The 23,780-nt window shown below is 64.0% G+C and overlaps 1 protein-coding gene across 7 annotated transcripts; it reads right to left on the bottom strand.

Annotated features, from left to right (window-relative positions):
* MAP2K3 (mitogen-activated protein kinase kinase 3) lies at nucleotides 1,798–22,794 on the bottom strand. 7 transcript variants are annotated; one of them, XM_021068056.1, is made up of 12 exons: nucleotides 22,559–22,794; nucleotides 13,011–13,077; nucleotides 12,724–12,772; nucleotides 11,697–11,810; nucleotides 11,505–11,624; nucleotides 10,097–10,213; nucleotides 9,230–9,281; nucleotides 8,030–8,157; nucleotides 7,572–7,649; nucleotides 5,050–5,189; nucleotides 3,193–3,238; nucleotides 1,798–2,849 (listed from the first exon to the last, which is right to left on the bottom strand). In XM_021068056.1, the coding sequence occupies exons 1-12, from the start codon at nucleotides 22,605–22,607 to the stop codon at nucleotides 2,766–2,768; spliced, it is 1,044 nt and encodes a 347-aa protein (XP_020923715.1). In that variant the 5' UTR covers nucleotides 22,608–22,794; the 3' UTR covers nucleotides 1,798–2,765. The 7 variants fall into 7 exon arrangements, with proteins under 7 accessions (XP_020923715.1, XP_020923714.1, XP_020923717.1 ...); XM_021068059.1 differs by lacking the exon at nucleotides 22,559–22,794 and adding an exon at nucleotides 14,875–18,646 and having other exon boundaries at nucleotides 1,809–2,849; XM_021068055.1 differs by having other exon boundaries at nucleotides 11,505–11,810.

Here is a 23,780-nt window from a genome sequence, read left to right as displayed (position 1 = left end):
CGAAAGTTCGCGTAGGGCCCGTGCTCGGCAGCCTGGGAGCTCCCGCGGAGCTGTAAAGCTGGAAGCCAGGGGAGGGCCCGGCAAATGGTCGATTACCTTGCAAACTTTGGGTGAGCAGCTCCGCGCTGGGGAATCGGCGACGTCCTTTGGAAACTGTGGAGCGCTCTCTGTAAACTGTCGACGACTGGCCAGCTGGAAAGGGCCGTGCGCCCAGGAGAACGTGAGTCAGGCCTGCCGTGGTCACCCTCCATCGGCCGGGGCGACGGGGCGCGCTCGGGGCGGGGCGCAGAGCGGAGCCGCGGGGGTCCCTCGGGGGTCCCGCGGGCGCAGGCGCCGGACCCATCCAGGGAGCCCGCCCCGCCGCCGGGACCGAGGGAGGGTGGGGCGGTGGGCGGGCGGGCGCCGGGCCGGCGTCCGGGCTCTGCCGCCTCCTGGTGGCCGCGGAGGAGCGACCCGGGCCGCGCCCTGCACTCGGGGGCGCTGCTCCCGCGGGCGCGGAGGGCCGTGCGCGCGCGGGAGGGCGGAACGTGCGCGCGCGGGCCAGGCCGCGTGCGACCCAGCCACGCGCGCACACGGGGCGACCCCGCCTTACTCCCTCTCGTTCGCATATTCATTCATCCCTGTTTTCATTCAACACAGGATGAGCCCGCCCTGGGTGTGGACACTGGGGACACAATGGTGGCGAGTCAGCCCGAGCCAGATCAAGCAGAGAGAACACCGAGGGGACCGGGTGGCAGCCTCCCCGAGGAAGTGACAGGGGGACGGAGAGGGACTCTCCAGGCGGAAGACACAGTCACTGCAAAGGCCCTGAGGTAAGAGCAGCTCTCACTGGGATGGAGGGAAGGGCGCCACAGCGCCTTGAACTTTTCCGCGCTGTGCCTTGGGGTCGAGAATCTGGCTGCCTCTGGCCCAAGTGAGGGTGGGGACGCGTCTCGGGGGAAGGCGCCTGTTTCCCTCGGGCGAGGCAGGCCCTGCTTCGGATCCTGGCAGGGAGGCGGGCTGACTCCGGGCTTGATCCTAACGGCCTGAGCAGGGATTGAGCACAAGCCCATGACCCTTCCTGGCCCCTAAGAGCCAGCCCTCGGGCTTCAGCGGGAGCCCTGAGCACCTCTGCTAAGCGGCAGGGAGCCACCTAGTCCCGGTGCGACGACCCCCCCCCCCCCGGGGGGGACTGTGAAACAGCTGCAGCTGACTCAAGTTCCACAGGAGAGGACCCTGGCTCCTGGATCCCACTGTGCCTGAGGCCAGACACAGTCCTGCTTATATGAGCCAATGTATATGCTTTCGTCTGACAAAGGAGGGTTTCTGCCCCAGGCCAGGCTCCGGGATCACAGAGCCAGACCAGACCCTGGCAAGGCTCCCTTCTTCCAGCTGCCCCACTCCCTGTAAGGGCCACTCCCTGTCCCCAAGCCCACTTCTCCATCTCAGAGGCTCTGTGGCTTCGGGCAGGTTACTTCATCTCTCTGGGCCTGTCTTATCTGGGAACTGGGGACAGCCCAGGCGCAGGCGCAGCACCTGCCAGTGCACTCTTCAATGCTGTGGGACAGATGGCACCCCCAGGGGGCGGGGCCCGTGTCACTGCTCTGCCCAGTGCTCAGCAAGGGTCTGGTGCATCACAGCCCCTGGGGGAGCCTGAGGTCCTCCCCGGTGGAAACGCAAGGCCCGGCAGCTCAGTGGCCCTGTCCCCTGACCATGCTGCCCTGTCCCTGTCCCAGGGCAAGGGGCCCTTCCAGGGCCACCAGCCACCGCCGAGCAGGAGGGGGGGCTCGCCGCTATGACACACAGTCTCACACAATCTTTTGTCCCACTTTTTTTTTTTTTTTTTTTTTTAAATTAAAACAGCAATCAGGTAACTGCCCTAACCCATCAGGGACAGGACCCAGGACCAGCAGTCCTTTCTTCAAAAAAATATATTTTCTTTTTTTTTAAACAATACCAAAAGCAAGTCCACAGCCCCTACCGAGCCGGTCCCCAAGGAGAGTGAGCTGGGTGGCTCCCCTAGCACCTCTCTGAGCAGAGACCTTGGGCCCATCACCTTAGACCCCAGCCTGAGCGAGAGGGCGGGTCTTAGCCTGCTGGTCCCCTAGCAGGTGACAGAAAAGTGATCGGCTCCAAACCATGCAAGAAAAACCAGCCAAACCCACAAAGCAAAAGAAAAAAAAAAAAAAAATCAACAGGATAAATTAAAAAAATAAAAGTGAAACAACACCCTAGAGGCAGCAGGCGGGGCTAGGAGGCCCCGGTGGCCTTCGAGGGCCTGTCTGCCAGGGCTGGGGTGAAGGCCTCGGCGGCTTGGCGTCTGCCTTGTCGGGGGACTCCAGGGGATTCACGTGGCTCATCCCCCTACGACGTCCCCCCACCGATGCTGGAACAGAGGTGTGGCCCACCTGGGCCAGGTGTGCAAAGTCCATTCAGTCGAGAGTTAAAAAAATATACAACTTGGATGGAGTCCAGGGCTGGGCCCAGGCAGCAGCCTGCACAAGGCCCCGCTGCCTTCTCCGTGAGGGCGTCAGCCCCTCCAAGTCCAGGGTCTCGGGGTCCTGGGAGCAGCAGGGGCAGAGGCACTGGGGGGCCCCGAGGTCTGGTTCTTTGGCACTTGGGACCGACGGCGGCCTGCTGCATGTCGGGCAGGAGCAGCCCCCTCGACTCCTCTCGGGCGCCCAAGGCCAGGGTGGCAGTAGCTTACGGGTGTGGGCAAGCACTGCCCCAGCAGAAGGCTGGGGGGCGCTGCGGGGCCGGGGGCGGGGGTGCCCAAGGCCCTGCCCCTACGAGTCCTCTCCCAGGATCTCCCTCACAAAGGCAGCGATGTCGGTCTCCCTGGTTTTGTGCGAGGCGAAGAAAGGGTGTTCCTGGCGGAGACAGAGGCCGTCACCTTGGAGGGGGCAGGGCGGGGGGCCCTGGTCACCCTCCTAAACACCCCGAGTCCCTTCCCCCTTGTGCCAGGCCTCTGCCCGCGCCAGCTTTCCACCTGGAACGCCTTCTCCACCAGTGGGTAAATCCTCAGTCATCCTTCTAGGCCCGGTTCCCCTGTAAAGCCTTCCCGAACGCCTGCACGTGACACGGTCCACCTGGCCGCCCTCTGCCCCCCTCCACAGGGCCTGGGTACATGCGAGTGAACGAGTGATGGAGCTCCCGAAAGGATGGAGGCAGGGCCCAGGCTGCAGCCCCTCCCAGAGCCCCGCCCACACTCACCATCAGCTCCAGGTAGCTCATGCGTTCTGCGGGGTTCTTTCTCAGGCTAGGAGAGAACAGGACAGTGTGGGGCCAGGCTAGCAGGGAAGAAGCGAGTCCAGGCCAGCCAGGCCAGGCTGGGCTCACCTCTGCCTGGGCAGCAAGGGGACACATGTGCCTCTGGGGCTCAAGGAAGAAGGGGCTGGACTGTTCTGGGAGTATCCCAAGATGCAAATTACAGAGATTTGGACCAAGCTTCTTCGCTTCTTGGGGTGTTAGCTTTCTTGCCTCTATGGTGATCTAAGGAATTGCCAATGAGCCCACACCAAATGGTACCATTAATGGTCATTTACTTGGTGGCCCTAATCAAGAGGGGAAGTGCCCTACTATGGGTTCTGGAAGAGAATGGCTCAGTCAGCCAGGCTCACTTGTTTCTTATTTTCCAATTAAAGAAATAAAGGCTGTGAATTTTCCTCTGAGTATCTCTTTGGCCATAACACACAGATGTTGATATGTTACGTTCTCATTGTCTTCACTTCTGACTAGTCTATAATTTTATTTTTAAGTCTCTCTCATAACCCAAGAAGAATTTACTTTTAATTTCCATACAGATATTTTCTTTTCAGTTATGGATTTCCTGTTTTATCTAATTACAGTCAGAGACCATGGCTTATATGACTTTGCCTTCTGCCTTTTCCCTTATTTCTTTTGTAACCTCAAGGAAATTAATTTTATAAGGATCCTGTGGGCATTCTTTAATTTGGTACAAAGTTCTAAACATCAACAAAAAACAAATTTGTTATGCATTTAAATCCTCTCTAAGCTTTTGGTTGTTTTTTTTTTTTTTTTTCCTTCTTTTTTGGCCACAGTACAGCATATGGAAGTTTCCAAGCCAGTAACTGAATCCCCAGCCACAGCGGTGACCTACACCAGAGCTGCATCAATGCTGGATCCTTAACCCACTGGGCTGGGCTGAGCCGGGGATCAAACCTGCACCTCAGCAGCAACCCAAGCCACTACAGAGACAATGCTGGATCCTTAACGCTGTGCCACAGCAGGAACGCCCAAGTTTCTCGTTTCCTTTTTGGATCTTCTTCATCCTCCTGTTTCTAGGACTGTATTAAAATCTACTCCCAGGAGTTCCCGTCGTGGCGCAGTGGTTAACGAATCCAACTAGGAACCATGAGGTTGCGGGTTCGATCCCTGCCCTTGCTCAGTGGGTTAAGGATCTGGCATTGCCATGAGCTGTGGTGTAGGTTGCAGACACGGCTTGGATCCCGCGTTGCTGTGGCTCTGGCGTAGGCCGGTGGCTACAGCTTTGATTAGACCCCTAGCCTGGGAATCTCCATATGCCGCGGGAGCAGCCCAAGAAGTGGCAAAAAGACAAAAAAAAAAAAAAAAAAAAAAAATCTACCCCCAGCAGGAGTTCCCATTGTGATGCAGTGGTAATGAATCCGACTGAGAACCATGAGGTTCTGGGTTCGATCCCTGGCCTCGCTCAGGGGGTTAAGGATCCGGTGTTGCCATGAGCTGTGGTGTGGGTCGCAGACACAGCTCGGATCTGCTGTTGCTGTGGCTGTGGTGCAGGCCAGCAGCTGTAGCTCTGATTAGACCCCTAGCCCGAGAACCTCCATACGCCATGGGTGCGGCCCTAAAAAGCAACAAAATAAAAATAAATAAAACCTATCCTCAGGAGCATTTTCGTCAAATTTCCTTGTGCTCCAATTATGTCTGCCTTGTATATTTTGATGTTGTTTGGGCATTATTTGCCTACAGAGAGGGAGACGGGACCCAGGGAGGAGCTGGGATCTGCCAGAAGAGGGAGGGTACTGACTGGGCTTGGGGAGGCCCAGAGGTCCGGGCGGGGCTGAGGCTCACCACTGTGCGGTGAAGTCCACAAACTCGGGGGAGAAGCGGTCAGCTGGGAGCTGAGGGGACGGCTCCTCCACCACCTGCTTCAGCTGCTGGAACGGGGTGCCCCACGACTCATAAGGAAACCGCAGGATGGCCATCTCGATCTGCAGGGGAGACAGCCACAGTGGGTCCAGCGCAGCCGCAGCTCTGCAGCCCCGGAGCCCATTCGCGGATCCTGGCCCAGCGCCCAGAGCTGGCCTGTGAGGCAGGTGAAGGGCGGACACAGCCCGTCAGGCCAAAGCGAGAAAGGCAGGGGACCCCAGCAGCTACTCCTCTGACCCAGCCAGCAGACTAAGCTCTCACCCCGAGTTGTGACTGGCTTGGCTACGCTGGGTGTTCAATCTGGATTCAGAAGATTTTACATGGAAACCTAGGTTCCAGCTCCTTTGGAGAAACGGTGGGGACACCTTCCCACAAGGTGGCAGTCGGCAAAGGAACCTGGGTAACCAGCATCCCTGTTTGCCACAGGCCACCCGCCACGATGCCTCCACAATGTCTTAAGCATCTGCTGCACTGATCTGGGTTGTTACCCCTGAAAGGGCAAACGAGGAGTTCCCGTCGTGGCTCAGTGGTTAATGAACCTGACTAGCCTCCATGAGGACGCAGGTTCAATCCCTGGCCTCGCTCAGTGGGTTAAGGATCCGGCGTTGCCGTGAGCTGTGGTGTAGGTCACAGGCTTGGCTCGGATCCCATTGTTGCTGTGGCTGTGGCGTAGGCCAGCAGCTACAGCTCCAATTCACCCCCTAGCCTGGGAACCTCCATATGCTGCAGGTGTGGCCCGGGAAAAAAAGGGGGGGAGAGCAAATGGGAAATGCAGGGGTTCTCACACGCCCACGGGAGAAACGTCAGACCCTGAGGTCCATGCTGACGGCCGCCCACACCCTGCAACAAGCCACCAGCCCCATCAGGGAATGAAGTCCACGGCCCCTCCTCCTCCGCAGAGTCCCCACCGCCCGCCTTCCAGCTCTGCCCCATCACGGTTTCTCCCTGACTCCCCGGACACAGGCCGCCAGTCCCATCTCCCCCGCAAGACCCGGACCTCCCTGCGGGCAGCACCGGCTACTCTGCCCCTTGCTCGCGCTTGGCAGGAGTCACCTGTGGCAAAGACCGGCTAGTTTACAACAAACTCCAGGTTCTCGTCTTGGCCACCAAGATGAGAAAACAGCCCGCTGGCCCAGGCCCCTCGCCCTGCCCGGTGATCACGGAAAAGAGCAGGAGAGACTCGGCTCCGGCACACACTGTGTGTTGGTGACACGGCAGCCAGGCCACTATTGTGCTAAGAAAGCAACTCGTCCTCAGGCCAGAGGCCCCTTTCCAGCCAAGACATGAAAGCGCCCCACGGACGAGGACGGAGGATGCGGACGGCGCCGCGCGGAGGGCCTGGGTGACCCTGGCCCTTCCCAGGGCGGGGTCAGCCTGCTTTGCTCCTAGTTCCCACTGATTCTGACACACAGAAGCGAGGAGTCTGCAGGGGCAGGGAGGACCTGTGACCACCAGAGCTTATAAGCAGGAAAACAGAACGTGTCCTGACCCTGGACCTGGAAACCCCTTTCCTGATCATTTTTTGCCAGGCACAAAAATGACAGCTTCTGGGCAGGGAACGGTGCTGTCTGCAATAGCACCTGCCAGGAAGCAGGACGGACGCCCAGTGCCAGGGATGGCCAGGTCTCCCCGTGACCATGACGGCCACACTGGCAGCACCCCTGAAAAAGCGCTGGGGCCCCAGTGCCAACATCCATGTCTCCTGCACGGCCTCCAGCACTGGGGGGGACTCAAATCCCAGTGTCGTCCGTCCTGTCCCCAGCCCATTCTCCACCCAGGCCCGGGCGGCACCCTAAATACATAACCCACCTTGGCCCAGTCAGACCTCCCCCGAGCCCCGGCTCAGGCAGCGCTGGGGGTTCTGCGGGGTGATCCCAGAAGGAGCAAGAGGCCCAGGACCAGCCCAGCCTGGACCTCGGATGCACCCCACCCACCCTCCCGCGCCCCTGGGAGAGTGCCCTGATCCCACGGGCAACGTGCTTCTTGTGGGAACATTTTTTAAGGTTTGTGCCATTTAGCTTTTGAAATCGTTTGTGTCTAGGAGCTCAGTGAACTAGGGTTGGCTGCGATTTCTGGACAAGACCTGGAGCGCTGGGAGACGTCCAGCAGGCAGGTCAGGTGGACGTGAGGAGCCAGCTCACCCTGCGTCTCACCTCGGCGAGGGCACAGCACCTGCAGACAGCCCTACAGGCACCATGGCCTTTGGGGTCTTTTCTGGCCAGGCCCGCGGCATGTGGAAGTTCCCAGGCCAGGGACTGAGCCTGCGTCACAGCAGTGACAGTGCCAGGTCCTTAACCCGCCGCACTACCGGGGAACTCCAAGATACCATAGCTTTTGATGACATTTTCTTCTCAGATTGGAAAGCCAACATTTTTTCCCAAGGGCAAATTACATGACAGGCCCCACCCTGACCCCCGGCCCGCGAGGGCGCCCCAGCCGCATACCATGGTGATGCCCAGACTCCAGACATCAGACTTGACATTGTAGCCTTTCTGGTTCAGCTCTGGATTGATCCTCTCGGGCTGTGAGAGGGACCACGGAGGTGTGAACACCCACCCCATGTCGGGGCAGGGTCCTGCCTCCCCCACCCAAACTGAGGGGCCAGTGCTCACCGTCCCACCTCCCGTGAGGCGGACGAGAAAGCTGAGATGCTGGCAAGGACCGGGGGCTCCAGGTGGAGGCCCCAGTCTTGCCATGCAGCTCCCCTGCCTAGGTGGCCCTCCCGCAGGACACGGGGAGGGCGTGAGGGGAGCTCCCCCACCCCCATGGGGCCAATCACAAACGGGAGGAGAAGGCTGCTCCCCGGGGGGCCGGGCTGCGCAGCAGGTCCCTCCTCTGGCAGGAAATTCAGGGCCCCTGACGGACAGAGGACACGGCCTGGGAGGGCCCGGGAGCCACTCACCGCCATGTAGGGCTTGCAGCCGGCGTCCATGGTCTTGGCCACGGAGTCCACCAAGTAGCCGCTGATCCCGAAGTCACACATCTTCACGTGGCCCTCCTTGTTGATGAGGACGTTGGATGGCTTCACATCTGCGGGGACGCGACACGCCCTCTTGGCTACACAGCCCCTACTGCCCAGGGAGCAGGACAGGGGGCTGCCCCACCCAGGTCACAGAGCCGACGGCCACAGAGCCAGGAGCCCCGGCCTCCAGCCACAAGTGGGCAAGGACGTCGGGGCTCTGAGGCTTTGCCCGGGACGAGTCTGTGCAGCCTTGTGGCGGGGGCTTGGCCTCACAGCCCAGCATGACCCCTAGCTCCGGGGTCCACCAGGCTGGAGGGGGACACGTCATTGAGAGCATGAGCGCCCAGGGACCCTCCAGCGTCCCCGCCAAGGGGTCAGCAGCTTCAGCAGGAAGCGCAGGGCAGCAGCTGAGACACAGGAGGCGGGTCTGCGCAAGAAAGAACCGGAGCCCCAGGACCCGAGGTGGACACGGAGCCGGGGGACGCAGCAAGGAGCCGCCCGCAGGCGCGTACACAGGACGCACACACCTCCTGCCTCCTATGGAGACGTGCGTGCAGATACAGAGGCACAGAAAGAGGACCAGAGGTCTGTGACAACCTGCCAAGGTGGTGACCTCAGGGCCACCAAGTGGTTAAAGGGGGCTCAGCCTAACTGACTCCGCGTGGACCAGCAGGCCACTTGGCTTGCAGAGGACACACGACACACAGGGCCGGGGTGAGTCTCAGAAGCCTTGGGCTGAGCACAAGCCTGAGAACAAGCAAACCAACCACCGTGGCCAGGTCAGAGGAGTGTCGCCTCGGGGTGTGGGGGCTGGGGGCGCCGCTGAGCAGGAGGGGCTGAGAACTCGCCGGGACCCACCCTTCTGCACACCTCACGCAGGAAGATGCATCAAAACAAGACAGTTCGGCCGCCCCAGCCTTGCTCTGAGCACTGAGGCCGCAGAAAATGGCCTGGAGGCGCAGACAGCGGCCTGGACACTGGGCCCACTCGGCTGCCCAGGCAGCATGTGGCAGCCCATCGCCCCTCTGCTCCTCCTGAGAATGGGGGCCGCCCGCCTGGCCCAGGCAGGGTGGGCTGCGTGCGTGAGGAGCCTGCCGGCCCGCCCCCCCCCGCCCCCGGCAGTGGGCCCGGGGCACCGACCTCGGTGGATCACGGACAGCTTGCTGTGCAGGTGCTCCAGGGCCCTCACGATCTGCCATTGAGAACGGGAAGGAGGCGGAGGAGAGAGGCGGTTACTCCCGCTGGCCAGTGACGGCAGAGCGGGAAACTCCCTCCCACGGCCCCTGTCACCCACCCCCAGGGACCCAGCCCAGCCCTCCTCACCCCAGCTCCCGCCCGCCCCCAACCCCGCCCACATCTGCTGTGGCGGGCGTCCTGGTAACCGCAGTGCAGAGGCACCAGCCTTCTGCTTTGCTGAGTGGCCCAAGACCCCTGCAGAGCCCACACCTGTGACGCCCAGAATGCTGCCCCTACCCCATCAGGCTCTGCAGCCTCTCTGCCACCTCCCCCCGTGCCCCCCAGCAGAGTCAGTGGACTGCACACTGGGAGCCGTTCCCTACAGGAACTGGGCCAAAGATTCTGATTCAGCACCCAGGCGGGGGTACCCGGACATGTCAGCAGGTGCCGTCAGGGTCGAGACCCACTGGTACCCTGACTCCATGCCCTTTCTTGCTCAGGCCCAGGACTGCTCCCTGCTCTAGGGACGTGCACGCTCAGAAGGCAAACATATGGACGCCAAATGTCCCCCAGCCTAGCCTGTGCCCCGTGAGCCGCCTCTGAGTGTTTTTAGGACCAAGAAGTTGTCAACATTAAGTCCTCGTCTGGGACCCCGGAGGCTTGCGAGCTGCCCAGAGAGGCCTAGAGACCCTGGCCAGGGGACAACTGGGGGCCACAGAAGGGGCCCAGCTCTGCCCACGACACCACATCAGGACAGGCTGTGGCTGCGGAAGCAGGCCTGGGCTTCTGGGCCCTAGAACCCCCAAGCGCCTCCAGGCCTGAGCCACTTACAGACACAGCAATTTCCCCCAGAATGTCCTCTGGAATCGTCATGTTTTTCTCCAGCACCTTCCGGTAAAACTTGTCCAGGGACGTGTCCATGAGCTCCATGCAGATCCACACATCTCCCTGCAGGCGGCACCGGCTCAGCCACGCCCGCCCGCGCCCGGAGCCAGCGCCTCCCCACAGACCCGCGGCCCTCAGCCCTCAGGGGTTCGCGGACCTCCCAGCTCCCTACACTGGGGTTCGCGGACCTCCCAGCTCCCCTACACTGGGGTTCGCGGACCTCCCAGCTCCCCTACACTGGGGTTCGCGGACCTCCCAGCTCCCCTACACTGGGGTTCGCGGACCTCCCAGCTCCCCTACACTGGGGTTCGCGGACCTCCCAGCTCCCTACACTGGGGTTCGCGGACCTCCCAGCTCCCCTACACTGGGGTTCGCGGACCTCCCAGCTCCCCTACACTGGGGTTCGCGGACCTCCCAGCTCCCCTACACTGGGGTTCGCGGACCTCCCAGCTCCCCTACACTGGGGTTCGCGGACCTCCCAGCTCCCCTACACTGGGGTTCGCGGACCTCCCAGCTCCCCTACACTGGGGTTCGCGGACCTCCCAGCTCCCCTATGCTGCCTCCCAAACCCCTCGGGCCGGCCCACCGCCTCCCCAACCCCCCCCGCCCCCGCCCCCTCCCACTGCCGGGTCTACAGGGCAGCCTTCCCCCCCCATCACCTCTGGTCTCCCCATCTGGCCTCTCCTGCCTCCCTAATTACACGGCAGGTTCCAGGGAAAAGTGACTAAAACACACACGTGACTGAGTCCCTCCAGCAGGGGCTCTGGGACCCTCCTGTGCCAGCTCCGCTCTGCGACCCCGCCTGGCCAACCCTTCCTGCCTCAGCCCCGGGCCCCCCGCCCAGGGCTCACCCCAGAGGCCAGACTGGACCTCGCATCCAGCCAGACTTTATTCAGCATCTACTGCACCGAGTCCCTGCTGAGGCACTGGGGACACAGAGACATCGTGGCAGATGGCTCCCTCCTCCACCTGCAACGCACTGCCCCACGCCTCAGCCCTCGGGACGGCCTTCGGAGGACGCCGGCTGCCTGGGGTACCTGCCCGCCCTGGGCCCCCGCCAGCTCCAACCCAGCATGGGACCTGGGCCTGACACGGGTGCTCAGCCAATCGGGGACCCACCCCTGGGTCCAGGGCACCCAGCAAGCCTGGGGACCCCACCGGAGCAAAGGGCGCAAGGCCAGGCAGGGGAGCCCTTCCTCCACCCCTGGACTCTAGGAGCCCAGTGTGGGTTCCTGGTCTCTGTCCCCAGCCCCCGCCGGCCCTGCACGCCATCGGGCCGGGAGAGAGGCCCCCCCTCACACACCTGCCCTTCCCAGCCCCGCCCCCCGCCCTTCCCCGCCCCCGCAGAGCCCACCTCTCTGAACAGGGCCCCGTAGAAGGTGACGGTGTAAAAACAGTCCACTGTGCGCATGTTGACGTCCAAGTCCATGAGCAGGCGCTTCTGCTCCTGCGAGTTCACGGTGGCCCGGATGCGCTGTGGGGCGAGGGCAGCCGTCAGGTGGCTGGCGGGGGGGCCCCCAGGGGAGGGGGGGCGGGGGCTGCTCACCTTCACGGCCATGATGGTGCCGCTCTGGGCGTGGCGCACCTTCTCCACCACCCCGTAGGCTCCCCGGCCCAGCTCCGAGATGGTCACCAGGTCGTCGGCCTCAACCTCAAAGTTCTTGGGGACAGAAGAAAGAGAGGGTCCACGGGGGCCAAGACAGGTGCCAGCCCTCACCCCCCACACACCGTCCAGCAGAGGTGCTGGGGCAGCAGAAAGAGAAGGCCACCAGCCCGGCTGATCTGTGCTCCAATCCTGCAGCAAGCGCATCCTGCTGGGTGCCCCGGGGCCAGTCCTGCACGCCCACTGAGCCTCCCCTCGCCTTCCACAGAACAGGCACAGCACCAACGAGCAAGGGCTGCTGGGAGGGTAAGCGGGCTGCCCGGGAAATGCTCCCAGCAGGCGCGGGGCCCTCGAGCCGCCCCATCCCTCTGGCCCCCGCCGCTGCAGCAGCCAGACCGGACCACGCATCCAGCCAGCTTTTACTCAGCATCTACTGCATCGAGTCCCTGGTGAGGCACTGGGGACACAAAAGAGGCAAGAGACAGGCCCCGCCTCCCAGGGAGCAGCGTGGCCCGGGCCGCCCACCGTCTCTTGCCCTGTTTCCAGAGGCAGGCGCAAGGCAGCGAGCAGGTGAACCAACAGGACACTGACAGCGACAAGTGGGGGGACTCAGAACCCAGGCGGGAGGGGGTGTTGGTCGAGGAGAAGCTCCAGAGTGAGGCCTCTGCCCAGAGACCCTCGGCGTGTCCTGGGGCGACACACGGTCCCCAAGCCCTCAGGAGGTTCTTGGGTGCAACTGAAATGCACGACCCCAGACGCCGGCCCCAAGGGCCAGAACCGTGGTGGCCACACCACCCACGCTGAGGTCAGGGACTCCATGGCAGCCCCGGTTTGCCACCTCCGCCCCCTGCTCCAGATGGGCCACACGGCCAACAGCAGGGAGAGAGTGCTGTCCACCCCCACAGCCACTTCCCGGGGCCCTAGGGGTCAGCTGGGAGCAGCAAGGGCCCCGCGGGCTGGGCACACCCACCCTGTCTCCGATGGTGATGAAGGTCCGGGAGTCCAGGTTCCGGGGGGGCCTGCAGGGAAAAGCAGAGCCCGTGAGCCGCACCCCCCGAGAGGGGACCAGCCCGGGCACTGGCCCAGCAAGCCCCTCGTCTCGGTCACTGCGCAACGGCTGTGTCACACACGCGGCCAGGGCCTCGCCATCCGTCCGCCCCTTGGGCGAGGAGGCCCCAGGTGGCCTGAGAGGCCACAGCCCTGCCGGCCGCCAGGAAGCTCTCCAGGCGGTGCAGGGGAGGAGCCACGGACACTCACGTGGGGCTGGGTGCCGGCGGCTTGGACATGCAAGAGATCCGTAAGTCCTTCTTCCTCCTGGATTTTCCTAAAAGGGAGAAGGTGAGTGTGGGGTCAGCCACTGGTCCGTGAACGTTCCCGGGGCGGAGAGGACGCGGCCTGCCCCGGGCCGGGGCACACACAGACGGCGAGGTCAGTGTGGTCTGTGCCGGGACGGGGCTCTGGGGCCTCCAAGCGCCCAGCCCAGGCTGGAGGGCCCGAGCGCTGCCGGTTTTCCTGGAAGATGGCCCGGGGCAGTGCCCCCACAGCCGCCCAAGGCGAGACAGCTCCATCACGGCCTGCCCCAGCGCCCACAGCCGCCCCGCCCGCCCCCACAAGGCAGGCCGGCGCCCCCAAGTTTCCATAAGGCCTGAGCGTGTCCCCGGGAGGTGGCGTCCTGACCCTGGTGACCACGGCCGTCTCTGGACACAGCCGTGATCCCTGAGAAGAAGGCCATTAGGGCAGCGGTGTCCTCATGTAAAGGGGACCTGGACGCAGAGACAGGGGCACGGAGGGCAGAGGATGAGAGGAGACGCAGGAAGACGCCCCTGCAGGCCCCAGGGCGAGGCCCCGGCTCCTCCCGCCTCGGCCTCCGCGGACCGGCCCACAGACACCTCCATGCGCTCCCGCTCGTCGGACAGCAGGTGTCTGCGGCTGGAGCCGCCAGAGTAAGGTGCTCCCTCGGCTCAATCAGAAAACAGGCCGGGGCGGGAAGGCCAGGCGGGGAAGGGCCAGGCCGAACACCCCCTCTGGAGTGCGCCTCCACAGCCACCACGCAGGCCGGTGCCCTGGGCCAGCCCTCCCCGTGGTGAGGCAGGAGACCGAGGCGCCAGAGCCCAGAGCCACCCTCCCGGCCCCCGCAGCTAGACTGGGCGGGGTGGGGGTGCCTGGGGTCCCACCTTCCCGGGGAAGCCCGCCAGGCCCACAGGGGCCAAGCAGGGCAGACCCAGGCCCCTCGGCCTCCTCTCCCCTGCCCGCTGCACCTCAGGGCCCCTCTGGGGCTCGTCTGTGAGGAGCCCCCGCACCGGCTCCAGCCAGCAGGGGCCACCAGCACCTGCAACATGCAGCCTTGGGCCACAGGCCACCACCTGCCAGGGGAGGATGCCCAGGCCCCAGGGACGGGCAGGACCAGCAGAGGCACAGGCAGGCCAGGCCCCTAAGCCGGCTGCCCCAGGCTGGCTCTGGCTGGGCCCGCGCACCCTGGAGGCCGCAGCCACTCCACGCCTGCGAGGTTCCTGCCTCTGAGGCCCTCAGGAGAAGCCAGCCCATTCTACACACCGGGAGGAAACGCCAGGGCGGGCAGTTCCTGAGGCCACTTCTCTCCTGCCCTTCTGCTCTGTAGTTACATCTCAGACCCAAGACTGACTCTGGGGCCAGACAGCCTGGGCTCCAACTGCCCCTCTGCCACCTCCAGGCTGTGTGCCCTCAGGCAAGTGACCTAACCTCTCTGGGCATCATGGCCTCAAGTGTGACGTGAGGCGAACAGACGACCTCGCACGGTTATCAGGGCCGTCCAGCGAGGTTCGGGGCCCTGCCTTAGCAGGCCTGGTGCGAGGAAGATGAGGCTGCACCACCTGGAAACGTGCCCCAAGATAAGACCCGGCCTACGGCCCAGGAAGAAGTGCTTCCACAGGTCAGGGGGCTGCCGGGCCAAGGGCGCCGTGAGTGGTGGCGGCAGAGGTGAAGCCTGAGGGAGGGCCCTGGGGCCAGGAGCGGCCGGGCTGCCCCGCTCTCGGGGTGCGTGCGGGGCGGACACCCTGCACCGGGCCCCTGCCAGGCCTCGCTCCCTCAGGGCTCAGCACGTCACGGTCCGTCTCGCCCGTGGCCTCCCAGGCAAAAGCAATACCTTCTCCCAATTCACTATTCCCACTCCTCCTCTGGGCTATTCTGGGGGCTTCTGGTCATTTCCGTTTCTCCTGAAGACATCCTGGACCACCTGGGCCCGTGTCCGTCGCGGAGGGCAGATGCCTGAGGACGCCCACGCCCCCTGCCGGCCTTGCCCGCCGCAGGTCAGCTCTATCCTGTGGGAGATGGACGAGGCCAACCCCTCCCACTGCACAGGTGGGCCAACTGAGTCCCGAGAAGGGGACGGGCAGGCCCCAGGGGGGCAGGAGGCCCACCTGCATGGCTCTGCCGCACCAAGGCCCACACCCGATGCTCCGTGTCTTTATCTCACCGTGACTGGCCTGTGGGCCCCCAGCTGAGGACACCGAGAGACCCCTGAGCCTCCGAGTTGTGAGGCAGGAGCAGCAGGGACAGGCACTCGGGCCGCACATGTCTGAGACGTCCCCTTGGGGGTCCCCCTCCCAGAGGCCCACCAAGCCTCCCCGGGCCCCAAGGAGGGGAAGGGCTGCCCACTTCCTGAGAGCCTCCGAGCGCCAGGCCTGGCACCTGCCACAGGCGCCCTCAGTACCCAGCCCACAGGGGAGCGACAGGCCGGACCGGTCCTCCCAGCAGCATGGTGGCCACCGGGCCAGGGCCCGGCCACCAAGGCCCTCGGCACCCATCCCTCCACTCCTGGGGCCCTTCTTGTCTGCAGAGCACGTGGGGGGGTCCCGCCTGCCCAGTTCTCAGCATCGCCCCTCAGCAAGGAGCAGACAGGGCCCCGGCCCCATCACCTCCAACCAAGGCCCTGCAGCAAAGCCTGAAGACACGGCTGGTCCCAACGTGGGCCGCTACCGGCGCCTGGTGAGGAGAGGCCAGAACCAACCACCGCAAGGCGCGACGTGCCAGGGCTGCGGCGAGTCAGACCACAGGCCCCGCAGACTGACAAAGCCCAGGAGTGCACGTCTGCGCGGGTCTCCGCCCGCCAAGTGCTCTGAGGAAAGGGGAGCAGGGCCCGGGGGCCTCTCGGAGGTGAGATCTGAGCTGCCAGGGGCCGCGGCCTGCAAAGCTCTGCAGCCACAGTGGTCCAGGCAGAGGGGCAGGCGCAGGAAGGCTGCCCCTCGGGGCTGTGTGGCCTGTGAGCACTGCCCGCACGAAGGCCGCGCCGGCCGGAAGCCGCCCCCACGAACTCATCCCTAAGGGACAAGGCAGAAAGATCAAGGGCTGGCGCTATCTGGGCCCGTCTGAGTGGAATCACATCTCCTCTGACCCCTTCGGCAACCCCAGGAGGCAGAGACACCTAGGGTCTGGGGGGACCCCTGGCAGGATGGCAGGCGACGCTCTCTCTGCATTCCAGGGGCTCCAGCCTCCAGATTTGCGAGCGGACACTGGTCTCTTCGTAGAGGGTCCCAAAGAGAAGCGAAAAACGGCTTGTTGGAACCTCTGGGATGCTGGCTCCTCAGACCTCAGCAGCAGCCACGACAGTGTCCCCAGGCCACCCTGGGGAAGGGCAGGCTTTGGCATCAGGGGCTGCACTGCTGTGTGACCGTGGATAAACCACAAACCCTCTCTGAGCCTTACTTTCCTCCCTTGACGTTCTGGGCAGTGAGTGCAAAGGCCTTGACCTACAGAAGAGGAGGAGAACGGGTGAGGGGCTGTTAAGACAAGGCCAAGCTGGAGTTCCCATCATGGCGCAGCGGAAACGAATCCGACTAGGAACCAGGAGGTTGTGGGATTGATCCCTGGCCTCGCTCCGTGGGTTAAGGATCCGGTGTTGTGGCCATGAGCCGTAGTGTAGGTCACAGACAGCTCGTTGCTGTGGCTGTGGTGTAGGCCGGCAGCAGTAGCTCCGATTCGACCCCTAGCCTGGGAACCTCCATATGCTGCGGGTAAGGCCCTAAAAAAGCAAAAAAAAAAAAGACAAGGCTAAGCTCCCGGAGTGGGCAGGCCTCCCATCCAGGCCTCAGCTGCTGCTGGCTGCCAGCACAGAGGAAGCGCCCGCTCACCTGGTGCAGAGCAATGTCCCTCGGATCCCCTGCTCCCTTCTGACTGCACCCAAACACCCCCACGACATCCATGGGCCTCCACTTGTCACGTCATACCCACTGGCTCATGCATCCATAAGACAAACCTGCGAAGCTGCACAGTGACACACAGGAGGGAAGCAGGGCTGTCAGCACGGCTGCGCAGGCCGAGCACTGCACAATCTGGGCTGGGGAACTGAAGATTCACTGAAAGCAGCAGCCGCAGACTCTCGTGCACACCAGCCCTGAGCAGCCCCACAGTGAGTGCATCCACATATTAGCACACTGAATCCTCAGTTGAGGTTCTAGTGGGCCCAGGCCACACAGCTCCTGGCGGGAGGAGACAAGCCTGAACCCAGCCAAACGGCTCTAGTCCCTGCCCTCCACCACATACCAGTGCTGCCCCGTGGACAGTGTGGACGCCGCCCGGGGATTCTGCAGGACAGTGAACGTAAACACACCGCACACACATTAGAGCTTGATTTAAAACAGTAATAAAGAAATGATGGAGTTCCCTTCATGGCGCAGTGGTTAACGAATCCGACTAGGAACCATGAGGTTGCGGGTTCAATCCCGGGCCTCGCTCAGTGGGTTGAGGATCCGGCGTGGCCGTGAGCTGTGGTGTAGGTTGCAGACACGGCTCGGATCTGGTGTTGCTGGGGCTCTGGCGTAGACCCATGGCTACGGCTCCAAGGAGACCCCTGGCTTGGGAACCTCCATATGCCGCGGGAGTGGCCCTAGAAAAGGCAAAAAGAAACAAAAAATCACTTTATTCTTTAAAACGGAGAGGTATGCTCTCTATGTCCTTCTGGAGTCGGTGACACACGTGCAGTTAACAGATGAAAAGGGAACGGCAGCCCCTGGCTGGGGGGCAGGGTATCAGCCCAGCAGGCGCAGAGCCGCCCAGGGCCAGAAAGAGGGCCGGTTGGACACGGCCTCCCCAGAGAGGCCAGGCCAGCCCTGGAGAGGGGTCCCCAGCGCGGGGGGAGGTGACAGGGACCCATTCCCATGACTGGGGAGGAGGGGGAGCCCTTCAGGGTGAGGCTGGTGGTCCTCCCAGGCTTCTCCCCTTTACAGCCTCCGCCTGAGGCTTTGGGGGGTTCCACCGCCGCTGCTGGGGAACCAGCTAGAGAAGCAGCTGGGCGAGCAGGCCCCACTCACGTGGGCACCTCCAAGAGGCCCAGCCAAGGGGAGGCACGGGTGGTCCCGGGGGGCCTGGGCCCCAGCCTTGGGGGCTGCCTTATCACCCGCCCGGCCAGGATGAGGCTCTCTGGGTGGCCATCTTCCTCTGGGACCCAACAGTGACCTCCTGGGACACTGACAACGCTCCCCTGGCCGCCAAGGCCCTGCATCCCGCTGTCCACGACACAGCTGGCCTCGGAGCTGGACGCGTCCCGAGTCAGGGCATTCCTTGCCCACCCCTGGATCCCACACCTGGCACTGACAAAGGTCCGCCCTCCGAGGGGCTGGCCTAGGCAGCTCCCACCCTCCTCCCGGTCCCACACCCCCCCACACTGTGGGGGGAGGCAGACTTGCAGAGAGTGGCAGCCACGCAGTCCCCTCTGTCCCCCCAGGCCCTCCCCAGGAAGGCCCAAGAGGTAACGGGAGCTCCCAGCTCCAGCCCGGGGACCCGTGGGCAAAGAGCTGCTGTGCTGGGGCTGGCATCACAGGCCTCGCAGCCGGAGTCCTCGGGTCACAGCGGCAAGTCCGTCACGTCCACTCTCAGAGGTCCCAGCCCTGCTCGTTCCTCCGCCAGCGAACGAACGACCGCTATGAACGTAACAGCAAGAAAATAACCGCAGGTGACAGTCCTCCGACAAGCACGACCTGCCACCTTTACTGCCCCTGCGAGGGACGAGCACCTGCTCCCACTTGGCAGAAGGGAGGCTGAGGTCACAGAGGGCGCGTGAGGAAGGTGGGAAGCTGGGAAGAAGGTCAGAATGGGAACAGGCCGACACCCCGGAGCCCGGGCTCTGCCCCCGCTTCCTGTCACGGAGCCTCTGCACAGGCCGAGCGAGGGCCGCCTTGCCGCCCCGGCACCTGACACCGGGCACCTCAGGGCCGCCCGCGAGGTCCCCACACAGTGTCCCCATTCCCATCCCACAGGTGAAGAAGCCGAGGCCTCGCACAGGAGCGCTGGGCAGCGCCAGGGCCCAAAAGCACTTCCGGCGGGCAGTAGGCACACCAGATGCCTCCGTCCAACATCAGGGCAAAAGGGGCTGAGCCGGGACCTGGCTGCAGTCACTCTGCACCCCTGATGCTGGGAGCTCAGGTGACCCCACACCACCTCTGTGCCTTGGCCTCTTGGAGCCCTGGGCAGCACCTCTGAGCCGAGGGGCCCCTGGGCCAAGGGCTGTCAGCAGCCGCCGCCCCGTTCCTGCCTCTGCTCCGACAGCAAGAGGAAGCAGGGCCTTTGCCCAACAGAGGAAGTTCCGGCGGGGAGGGGGGGGGGGGGCAGGGGCACAGGGCCAGGAGGGCCCACGCAGGGGTCCCAGCTTGGTCTGAGGTTCCGGGGGGGGGGCCACCTCCCAGGCCAGCTCAGGGCCAGATGCTGACCGGTGAGGCAGGGTCCCACCGCCCCTCCACCCACTGGTGGCCCGGCACTGCCGCTGTGAGCAGCAGCCAGCCGGCTGGCATGCCGGGCGGGTGAGTCAGTGCCCAGTGCCCGCTGACTCACCCGCCGGAAGCCTCCTGCTGCCCGGCCCTCTCCCCACACAAGCGACGGAGAACTTTGCTCCCTTCAGGCCCGGCCACACGCTGGCTGATAGACAGTTTCCTGTGCGTCACTCCAGGGGCGGGGGAAGTCCCCAAGGTGCCACCCTCCCATCTTTCCGACAGCCGGGATGGGGATGGGATGGGGGGGGGGGCAGCTGCACGGCAGGAAGGGCCAGGACACGGTGCTCCTGCAGCCTCCGTGTCCCCACCAGCAGCCACATGAAATCACTAGCAAGTGCCCGGGGGTGGTACGGTGCAGAGGGCCCCCCAAGGACAACGTGGCCAGAGGCAGCAGACCCAGGCTGTGCCAACCCAAAATGCCCCTGCCCTGACCCCGATCTAAGGTGGCATGTGGGCGAGGAGGCCCCGGGAAAACTGCAGGGCTGTGGGGCCTGGGGACTCGTCCTCTCCCAGGAAGCTCCCCAGGCCTGTGGCACAGAGGGCAGGGCAGGAAGCTCAGCGGTGACGCTCTCCAGGGTCAAGTGCTGACCACACCCTGCCTGGTCCAAATTCCTTGAGAAGGTGACAAGGAGGACAACACTGTGGCCTGTGCCCAGGGTGGGGAGGGCTCCGTCCAGCCACTCCTCCTGGCTGACCTCAGTTTTGTCACCTGTCAAATGGGTCAGACTGCAGGGAGCATGAAACATGCCAACTGTACAGAGCTGTGCACGCGGGAAGCATCTCATCTGCTCCGTCCACCCTCCAGGTCAGGCGTGGGCTGGAGGAGATGCCTCTGGACAGAGGTGTGATTGGGGGGGGGTCCCCCACCAGCTCAGCCCAAGCATCCGGCACAGAAATGGCACGCCCCCAGAGGAGCACTGCAGAGACACACTAGGTCCACTGCCAAAGCTGTGTGACCTCGGGCAAGGCACTGAGAGCCTCTGAGCCTCAGCTTCCCTGACGGCGAAGAGCACTGTGGACAACTGATGGCGCAGCACCTGGCTCATGGGAACGCGGGTGTGTGGGAGCTCTCGGGGCCTGGGTGAGCGGCACGGTGGCTTCCCCACTACATTTCGCCCCGGACCCCAAAGAGGCTGACGAGGTCCCTGGGCCTTGGGGAGGCCCGACCCTCCATCCAACCCACCCAACAGCATCTGTTACCTGGACTCCCACACTAAAATCCAGCCTGGTCCCCTCTCTGCAGAGGCTCAGAGAGGGCGGCACCTCAGCTCAGGTCACACAGCACGCGCGTCTGCCAAAAGTGCTTTATCCCTTCACACACACGAGCCCTCTCCCTCCGTAACTATGCAACCTGCAATTTTTACTTCGACGAGGGTTTCCCCACCTGGAAGGACCGTCACAAACAAACACGGCTTCCATCGTCTTCTCTCTGCCCCTGAAAGACACTGTGGCCCAGAGTGATGCGTGGACCTGCCCCGGATCTCACAGCCCTGGCCAGGCCAGGCCTCGACCTGGAGCTGGGGAAGAGAAGTGCCCGATTTCCCAGTTCCTGAGCTCCACGAGGTCTGCACAGGGCACATCCCTCCCCAGCCATCTCCCCCTCGAGTGCCTCCTGGGTTACTCACAGCGGTTGGGCAATGGTCAGGGATCCGGCCTCCCACTTAGGTAAGACGTAATTACCCTGCCCACCCGGCCGGCTGGGCTCCGGCCCACAGCCACCGCAGCCGCCAGGAGCAGGGGCAGGCAAGGACCCACACCCTCGCCAGGACCCCACAAGCCCTCCAGCTGCCTGCCCCCCACACACACACACCCAGAAAAAGAGAAGCAGGGACAACCCCTGATGCGGGCCGCTGAGCTCCAGCTGTTGCCTTTCTCCCCCTCACTCTGCAGCTACAATCCAAACAGAGGCAAAGCCTTGATCCCACATGGCTGAGGCCTTTCCAGCTAGAAAAACTGTGACCACGCGAGCCCTTCGCCTCATCACCCACACTGGCCTAAAACTCTTCAGGGTTCACCGTCTCATGCCCAGAGTCCACAGTCCACGGAAGCAGGTGTGATAAGGACACCGGGGCCCAGAGACGCTCCTGCCGCTGGGATGAGGCAGCAGGCTGGGGGGGCAGCCCATTCATCAGGGCTGTGTCCGGTTTGGAAACGTCTCACGCAGCCCAGCCCGCCAAGACTCCGACAGGCCAAAACATCCTTGCCTCTCCCTGCCAAAAAAATCCCCCTTTTGCCCTCCAAGTCTCGTCCTCCCCCTCTGCATGACAAATCCGGCCGCCGCAGCCGCCACCTCACAAAAATTTCCAGGAAGGCCGGCTACTTGGAGAAGACAAGAGCAAGCCCATTGCACAGCCAGCACCCGGCCTGGCAGTGGCCCAGGACCCACAGGCAGCGGGACAGACCTGGGACCAATCAACCCTGGAGACATGCGCAGGAGAGGGTGAGCTCCCTGGTGCAGAGGAGGCTGCAACTCGGGACAAGGCGAGCCCATGAGAGGGGGCTGTGCAGCAGAGCCAGGTGGGAGGCTCAGGGAGGTTCCCAGGGAGACAGGGCTGCAGGGCGGGATGCAGGCAGGCCAGGGAGCGCACAATGTGGAGCCTAGGAGGATGGAGCGCGGTGGGGGTTGGGGGGGAGACGGGGAGTTCTGAGCTGGAGCCTAGCCAGGGCACCCACACGGGAGATCCCCAGCAGGGGGCACCGCTGGGGCCCAGACGTGGAGCCAGTTAAATCCCAGCCTGGATGCAACCCCGGTATCCAGAAGTGGAAGCGGGCTGGGCGCGGGCTCAGAGTGACTCCCACCTCGGTCCAGCTGAGGGACCCGGATTGGGAGAGTTCCTGTCCAGGGTGCAGTTAAGGCCCAAACCGGGAGGTCAGATGGACGTTCCTGACCCGGAGCGGGGTGATCAGGACCAGACCCCCGCCTGAGTTTGGGCCTGGGTGCAGCCCCAAAGCCTAAAATGGGACCCAGTCGAGGTCCCAGGATGGGCGCGGGACCGAAGAGCGAGAGGTTCGAGGCCGGGCCAGAGGACCGCGCAAGACTCGCGTCTGCAGTCCAGGCGCTCCTACCTTTGGGCGGGGGCACGCCGGCGGGAGGACTCGCGGCGGGCGACTCCATGGTGCAGGCGGGTCGGGGCGGCAGCGGGATTAGTCCAGGGGGCGACGGGCTGGGCCCGAGCGGAACGCGCTCATGGCTGCGGGCGGGCGGCCCGGGCGGCGGCCAGGGCGGCGGCGAGGACGCGACCGCGGCAGGCGGCGGCGGGGCCAGACTGGGCAGCGCGACTGGGGCCCCGGCCGGACGGCGCCGACGCAAGCCCCGCCCCGCACCCCCATTGGTCCTCCGGTCTCCGGGGCCCGGCCCCTGCCTATCAAACGCGGGCCCGGGGCTGCCCGTCAAGCTCAAGCCTCGCCCTCCGTTGGCCGGGGATGTGGCTCCTCCCACCGCCTGTCAAGCCCGCCTGCCACCTGGAAACCAGTCAGGCTCCGCACCCCCGCCGACCAGGCGCAAGCCCCGCCCACCCGGACTCGAGCCCCGCAGTGTGCGCAGCGACCGGGTGTCCCCGGCGGCCTGGCGGAGGCCCTGGGGAGCAGGAAGGCGGGTGCCGCCGGTGGGCTCGAAGTGCGCCCCGGGGGTGAAGCTGGGGTCAGATCCCGATTCGACTACTTCATAGCGGGGCTGACCTGGGCAAGTCAGGCCACCCGAGCCTGTTTTCGCGTCCCCGCCTCCCGGCGCTGCTGGTGGGAAGAGACCCTGGCTTCCACCGACACGCAAGAGGTGTTTGTTGACTGAATGCCCGGCGTGCGCATGTTTATTCCGTATTCAGCAACGGCTGGGGACACAAAGGCCGGCTTGGTGGTACCTGGGGAGAAGTCAGCAAACGTCGGTAGCTCTGAGGGCTGTGTCCCCTGCCCCCGCCCGGTTCTACACGTGCGGAAACAGCCTTAGCGAGTAAGACGGCATCTCAAAGCATTTCAGCCAAGGTCTAGTCCTGGCTCTCTCCCACGCCCTTGATTCCGTCCCTCCTCCTCTCGAGGCCTCAGTCTGCTCATCTGTATAATGTCCAGTCGGGCCGGTGCCCTTTCTGCTCCCACGTGGGAGCTTGGGATTTCAGGAGCCACTGACCAAGCTGGCAAACTGGGACCAGGACTTGGATAGCCGGCCTGGCAAAGGTCACAGGGTCAGCCCCTGGCTTCAGGCAGGTATGAGCGTGTGACCTGCCAGGCATCTCACGTGAGGGAAGCAGATTCCACCACCTGCTAGAAAGGCGTGGAGCCTTCCTGCTTTTAAGAC

Source organism: Sus scrofa, chromosome 12 (genome assembly GCF_000003025.6).
Source record: "Sus scrofa isolate TJ Tabasco breed Duroc chromosome 12, Sscrofa11.1, whole genome shotgun sequence".
Taxonomy (NCBI): domain Eukaryota; kingdom Metazoa; phylum Chordata; class Mammalia; order Artiodactyla; family Suidae; genus Sus; species Sus scrofa.
Note: the sequence above shows the minus strand (reverse complement) of the source record. Positions and strands in the feature narration are given on the sequence as shown.